Raw genomic sequence first — 7,117 nt, forward strand, 5'->3', positions numbered from 1 at the left:
GGAGTCTATGAAGCACCTCATCAGTGTGAATAAAAACAAGAGATTTTAATCTTTTCCCATCCTCCATCCTTCCTGCTGCCTTCATTCATTATCACCATGGATCACCCTCTAAGCCTATCATTGAGTATCCGTCTCTGACCGGGATATCTTCCTAGAGCTTCATGTATCAGACCAGACCAGTCAGACCACAAAATTAGTCTTCATTATGCATTTCCAAACTGTCACTCTTGTGCTTTCTCCCATGCTTTTCCTCTTAATTAGGGTGAACTGACCACAAACATAAACCACTCTTTTACATGGAGAGTTTATGGGAACACCACAAATCTTTCCTGAAAGCAAAACAAAACAAAACAGAGCCATCTTCTTGGCACCTTGCAATACACTGTCCACACACCGCTGTCTACGCTGGGGGTCAGCGTGGTTTTACAGCTTCCTTGTGCTCCCTCTTGTGTCTGCTGTCAGACCGCGACTGCTGACTTCTGAGAAAACACTTTTAAATTTTGCACCTCTAGCCTCAGAGCTAAGGTTCCTAGAGTTTCAGCTAAAGAAGGGCACACAGTATTTGGTGAAAGTTGATCTGTAGTGTTTCAAGCTGGCTGTTCACACATCAAAGCACAATGCAGTCACTAATCTCTTTTGAAAATGTAGATCCAGGTTATTATTTTTAGCTCAAAATTTTAGGAACAAATTCCAGTGTCTTTATGCTGTCAGCAGCACAGAGTATCCACAACCTCAGCTACTTAACCATTATTCCGTGGAAAAAGGGAAAAAGTATCAGTAACTATTCTGAATACAGAGCACTAAACACCAACTAATTCAATGAAAAAACAATCTCTGTTTACTTTTTTACGACATTTGGAGAGAGTGGAAATCCTTATCCTTGCTTGGTGGTGCTGGTGTTGTTAGTGAAAAGTCCTTTACAGAGTCCATTTGATTTCTTACCAGAGGTAGTATAAAAAAAGATTGATTGTCATACATGGGGAAGATCCAAAATAGGAATTTTGGAACAGAACAAAAAATAAAATAAAATAAAATAAAATAAAATAAAATAAAATAAAATAAAATAAAATAAAATAAAATAAAATAAAATAAAATAAAATAAAATAAAATAAAATAAAATAAATGAAAGCAAGCAGAGCAGCAGGCACATGCCCTGGTCTAGCCCTGCTTTTAACACCGATAACACAGTTTAAGAGCTGAGCGTCCCTTGAAAATAGGCATCAGGGTTCTGGGAAGGGAGATCACCAGCAGAAAAAGTGACAATTTGCTTTCATTGCATTGCTGTGCAGCTGTGGGTAAGGAGCATCACTGCTACAGAAATATATATCAAACTGGAGAGCTTCTGTGAAACAGGATGATGATGTATAACAATAACATCAAAAACTAACTGGAATTACGGTAATGTTGAGGAGAAGCAGGTAAAACACCTTCCCTCCCATGCAGATCCACCCTCCCTGTCCTCCCCAGTACCACGCTGCTGTCACCCACTGTCACCCTGCTGTCAGCAGGGCACTGGCACACACCGAGAACTCAGCAAGCAGGGACAGCCAGGCAGCAGCTGCGAGCACTGCCATCCTGTGGGGCTGCATGAAACCAGCAGCAGGAGCCCTGAGGTGTTAAATTTACTGTCCTGTGAAAAGAGGAGACGCTAGATTTGGTGAGTGAAGTATGAGGAAGAAAAAGGGAAGGTCAAAAGCAGCAGGTAGCTATGTATGTTTAACAATAAACCCCTCAACTCACAGCCTAATTTTAGGCTTTCTGCTTGTACCCGCTTTTAGTCCTTGCTTGAGAAAAAGGTCTCTTGAGGCGACCTCTTTTCATTTCTTAGAAGCAGGGGAAAGCCTCCATCTGCTCTTGATAGCTGAGGTGCAAAGGGTACTCTGGGATGTTACAGCTGTTGTCGGTTTCCCAGAGCTGAGGTTCATGAGAAAAGACCTCTACCTCAACAGACCCAAGAGCAGCAGAGGGCAAGAGAGCCTGCGGATCAAATTTACAGCCTTATTGACTCGTGCTAACATACACGTCAGCGAGAAGAGATTTGCTGTCCTGAAGGGAATGTCTCTTCGTGGAATGGCCAATCTTTTAGCACCTACGTTAAGGTGAATCCTATTTCCATTATTGATACTATATTACCAGATTGAAGCTGACCTTATTGCCCTCAGTATTCCTCAGCAAAACATTGTCCTACAAGACATTTGAATGCCTTTTTAGGGTAAACTCATTGGTACAATTTGCATGTAAGTGTTTTGTGTATGTAAGGCTCTCATGTGAGTGTTTCATGTAATGAAGTCACCCAGCAGGGAACTACAAGCTCTTAGGGTTGCCAGCTAGAAAGAACACAGGAGAAGCACGGGAAGCAAGGAGGAAGGCATGTGATCTTCATTTGGGACTGGTGCACCTCACTGTGTGCTGGGTGCTGAGCGAAGGCAGGGTTTCACTGCAGCCTTCGCTGATCTTTCCCAACTGGCATGAGCCAAGCAACTCGAGCATTGCCGGGCACGTGCCTCTCGGGGTCCCTTCCCTCCGTGCGCTGGAGGTGACCGGCTGCGGCTCCTGTGGAGGCTCTGACCTTGCCAGGCTGACAGGAGGACGCGTGTCAGTCACACCGTGCCCTCTGTGGGGAAGCCGGGCCATGGGGGACGCGGGGATACTGCGAGACCTCCATGCCGCAGGGTTTGAGGTCATGCTGAAGGGTGTCGGACACAGAGGAGCCGTCCCCGTCCTCGCTTTGGGGAGGACACTCCTGGTGTGTCTGAGCACCCACACAGCACCCTGCCACCTCGAGGGGACCATGCAGCCCCTCAGTGTGGGGACACGACCCGGTGGCGGTGCGAGCCCCGGCACGAAGCCGTCACTCCCACACCCTCCTGCTTCTTCACATCGCCCTCATCCCCCCGGCTTCTGCCACACGCTCAACTGCCGCGTCCCTGCCAGGCCCCCCGGCCCCCGCGGAGCCTCCCGGAGCTATTAATACGGCGGGCACATGCTCTGGCGCCGCGTCCCGGGCGGCCCGCAGATAACTTTAATTTGCCCTTTAAACGTCCCGAGCCCGCCGGCCCTCGCCGCCCCGAGGAGGGGGGGGGTGGAGAAGATGGCGGCACCGCCTCGCGCCCCCCGCCGGGGGCGGGCCGCCGGGGGGTCGCGGCCAATGGGCGCGCCCCGGGGGGCCGCCTCCTCCTATCGCGAGAGGCCGCAGGCTATAAGGGGGGCGGCGCGGGGCCGCGGGCCATTTGGCCGGGCGGGCGGGGAGGTGGGCGCCTCGCGGGGGGTGACGGAGCCGCTGCCGAGATGGGTGACCAAGCGCTCAGCTTCCTCAAGGACTTCCTGGCCGGGGGGGTCGCTGCCGCCATCTCCAAGACGGCCGTCGCCCCCATCGAGCGGGTGAAGCTGCTGCTGCAGGTGAGCGGGCTCGGGGGGCGCCGCCTGCCCTTGGGGGTGCTGGAGGAAAGGGGGGGGGGGGAAGGGGTCGCGGCGGGGCGGGCGTGCGGGTGGTGCCGGCACAGCACAGCACGGCTCAGCTCGTCCCGGCTCGTCCCGGCTCGGCTCGGCTGTCCCCGGCTCGTCCCGGCGTGCCTAAATAAGGGCAGGTGCTGGGCCGGCTCCGGTTACGCTCCCGGGGCAGCGGGAGCCGGGCCAGGCGGCGGAGGCGCTGCCCTTGGGCTGGCCGTGGCACGGGGTGACCGGCGCTGTGTCCTTCTCTCTGCCCTCCCTCCCCTCCTCCTCCTCCTCCTCCTCCTCCTCTTCCTCCACCCAGGTCCAGCACGCCAGCAAACAGATCACGGCGGAGAAGCAGTACAAGGGCATCATCGACTGCATCGTCCGCATCCCCAAGGAGCAAGGCATCATCTCCTTCTGGAGGGGCAACCTGGCCAACGTCATCCGCTACTTCCCCACCCAGGCCCTCAACTTCGCCTTCAAGGACAAGTACAAGCAGATCTTCCTGGGGGGAGTGGACAGGCACAAGCAGTTCTGGCGCTACTTCGCCGGGAACCTGGCGTCCGGGGGCGCCGCGGGTGCCACCTCCCTCTGCTTCGTCTACCCGCTGGATTTCGCCCGGACCCGGCTGGCGGCTGATGTGGGCAAAGGAGCGAGTGAGAGGGAGTTCACGGGGCTGGGCGACTGCATCGTCAAGATCTTCAAGTCTGACGGCTTGAAGGGCCTGTACCAAGGATTCAGTGTGTCTGTCCAGGGCATCATCATCTACAGAGCAGCCTATTTCGGGGTTTATGACACGGCCAAGGGTAAGAAGTGGATGGAGCGGTGAACACGAGGGAAGATCCAACAAATAAAGGCCCACAAGGGCACGCTGCCCTGTGAGGACAAGCAGGGCTTGGCTTAGTACCAGTTCAGGGTGCTATTGCTGGAATAAGCACAGGTGTTTCTGAAATGCATTTTGGCTTTCCTCAGTTCGCTGCTGTGAGCAGAAGCCATGGGTTTGCAGTGTGTTTCCAGACACCTTATAGTTTCTCTTCTTATTTCTGTTTTCTTAAGGCTTGTACAGATGGCTTGTTGCGCCCTGTACTTCATGACATGAGGAGAGGTTCTCCAAGAGAGGTCAGGAGCACGAAGTAGGCTCTATATCACAAAATCCAACAATCCTATAAACTCATTTCACTCATTGCACCTGTTCATGGTCAAATATGGACAGAGGGAGAAGTTGTAGGCATGTTCCTGTTGTTTAGGTTGAGCAACTCCTGGGGTTGGTGGGTGATGGTTCCTTCCAGTCATCTTTCCCACCACCCTTTCCCTCTGTACTGACTCTCATCATTTGTTCTTGATGACAGGTATGTTGCCTGACCCAAAGAACGTGCATATCGTAGTGAGCTGGATGATTGCCCAGACTGTCACGGCAGTAGCAGGGCTGGTTTCATACCCTTTTGATACCGTGCGACGTAGGATGATGATGCAGTCTGGCCGAAAGGGAGGTAAGAATAAGTCTACTCTTGTGGTGTTCTAGCATTGGAAAGTGTCCCTTCATTGGGAGGTCTGGGTTATTTTGTTACGGAAAACCAGTGGCCCTTTTATAGAAATCCTAATTAAGAAAAGGAAGGGCATTGTGGGTTATTTCTGTGGTATTCATTTAAGAGGTTAAGAGTTGATTTGCTTTGATTTTCCTATGGCAAATTAAAATGATGATTCCGAAAACTAAGCCCTTAATTTCAAATTCTTGGTTATGCTTTACTTATTGCTTTGTTTTTAAAATACAGGGAAAAGTTGAAATTGACTCTGCCTTCTGATGTTTGTTTGTTTCCACAGCTGATATTATGTACAAGGGCACAATTGATTGTTGGAAGAAGATAGCTAAAGATGAAGGTTCGAAAGCGTTCTTCAAAGGTGCCTGGTCGAATGTGTTGAGAGGCATGGGCGGAGCTTTTGTATTAGTACTTTATGATGAAATCAAGAAGTATGTCTAAAACATAACATCATAATTAGTTCAATTGTTCTCAATCAACTTTTTTAAAACTTGTTGTGATGTAATGGACAACAAAATATTTCCTAGGGAAACTGAGAATGAAAGTTATGAATAGGATATCTGTTTGAGATGAGGAGGCATTTATTTAAAATTTGTTCACTACAGCACAGTGCATTTTGTATGAAAATTTCTCTAACATTTGTATTGGAACCTGTATATATATTTAATACCCCTCCAAATTCTGGGTAACACATTTTGTCTATGCACAAGACCTAGGTGGTCTACACCTAGATTAAAATATAATAATGTGAACTCTTAATGAGATCTTCAGAAATACCTAGTTTACTTAGCAATGTCTCTAGCTACACAACAGCACTACGACATGGATTAAAATGACTTCTTCTAAAGATGTATTTTTGATCTGATATATTTAATACAAAGCATTTCTGGAAATACAAGCTATATTAAAACACTAGGCTGTGAGTTTATAACTGCAGCTTCTTCACTGACAAGTTATGGTGGTCAAGACCATAATGATGTTTTTAAAACATACTTTGTAGAAGGTGGAAATACTGTGTCAAAACTGCCCTATATCTTCACAAAGCAAAAAGTTGTTTGCTCTGATGTTCAATTGAACTAAGACTGAAATCATGAAATAAATTAATATATTCATGAACTTTTCCTGTTGTTTTCAGTACACTGAACACACTGCAACCATGATCTTTAAGGTGATGTGCTAATCAGCACACTACTAATGACTGCTTGGTACTGGCCAACTTTCTTGGAAGTTTTCCAATGGAGCTTTAAGTTGGGAGAATGGTTATTGGTAATTCTAATAGCAAACCCAAGCAAGTTGAGCTTGAGGATGCTGCAGCCAGTTGTCATGTAGACTGAACTACCAGCTGGTTTTAGCTGCTTTCATACTTTAAGACAGGGCAATGTAGATGAATTGTTCTTGGTTCATAGTGAAATCATTTTTTTTACTTGAAAAAGTGTTCTATAATGGAGGGCTTCCAAATTATTTCAGTAATAGTGTAGTTGGGAATATAGTTAACAACTTGAGTCATTAATTACCAGGGAGATCAGAACATGCCCATACAGAGTTTTTAAACTTCAGATGCTGGATTGTTGTGAATCCAACGCAGAGCAGGCTCTCTATATGGGTAAAGGAAAGCAAGTGAGTTGTTTCTAGTTCAGTGATTCAGTTAACATGTTTATATGTAGTCTATGTATCCACCTGAGAAAAGCAGGAAGACTTAACACTTGCATAGTCTTCAGTTAAATAGTTTATTTCAGCTACATTTTTTATTTCATATGCAGAAGTGAGGTGTTTTTTTGACAAGGTTCTGGAGCATCTATCACAGTACCCTAGGGGAGGGAAAAAAAGGTGGAAACAATGTCGGAATCACACTAGAGGTAGTGGAAGGTAAAAGGCTATGCAGTTACTAATAGAATTGATGACCGAGCAGTACTTTCCTAGTGAAGGGGTTATCACAGCACAAAGCAGGAGGTTCCTGCAGGTACCATAACTGCTGTAAGCTGCCTTTCCTTGACATCTTATCTCCCAGCATTGCTTGTGTGTGTGAAAGCTGGAGCAATTCAATATGCAAAAGCAACAGGATGCAAAGAATGTTATCCCTTACTATGGTGGTTGTAGCTTCAGACCAGCACCTCCCCTCCACCTGAAAGCAGGAATGAGATACT

General features: G+C 47.8%; 1 protein-coding gene across 1 annotated transcript; it reads left to right on the plus strand.

Moving 5' to 3' along the window:
- The first annotated feature begins 3,217 nt into the window (after window positions 1-3,217).
- On the plus strand, window positions 3,218-6,089 carry SLC25A4 (solute carrier family 25 member 4). Its single transcript, XM_068681427.1, has 4 exons — window positions 3,218-3,399; window positions 3,755-4,241; window positions 4,785-4,925; window positions 5,257-6,089. The coding sequence occupies exons 1-4, from the start codon at window positions 3,289-3,291 to the stop codon at window positions 5,412-5,414; spliced, it is 897 nt and encodes a 298-aa protein (XP_068537528.1). The 5' UTR covers window positions 3,218-3,288; the 3' UTR covers window positions 5,415-6,089.
- Window positions 6,090-7,117: the final 1,028 nt, after the last annotated feature.

This window comes from Anas acuta, chromosome 4 (assembly GCF_963932015.1).
Source record: "Anas acuta chromosome 4, bAnaAcu1.1, whole genome shotgun sequence".
Classification (NCBI taxonomy): Eukaryota; Metazoa; Chordata; class Aves; order Anseriformes; family Anatidae; genus Anas; species Anas acuta.

Bases quoted from the DNA above. Each gene is read 5' to 3' on its own strand.
- SLC25A4 (XM_068681427.1), top strand. From the start codon at position 3,289: ATGGGTGACCAAGCGCTCAGCTTCCTCAAGGACTTCCTGGCCGGGGGG. The intron at 4,242-4,784 runs GTAAGAAGTGGA...TCTTGATGACAG, and splicing joins GGTTTATGACACGGCCAAGG to GTATGTTGCCTGACCCAAAG. The intron at 4,926-5,256 runs GTAAGAATAAGT...TTGTTTCCACAG, and splicing joins GCAGTCTGGCCGAAAGGGAG to CTGATATTATGTACAAGGGC.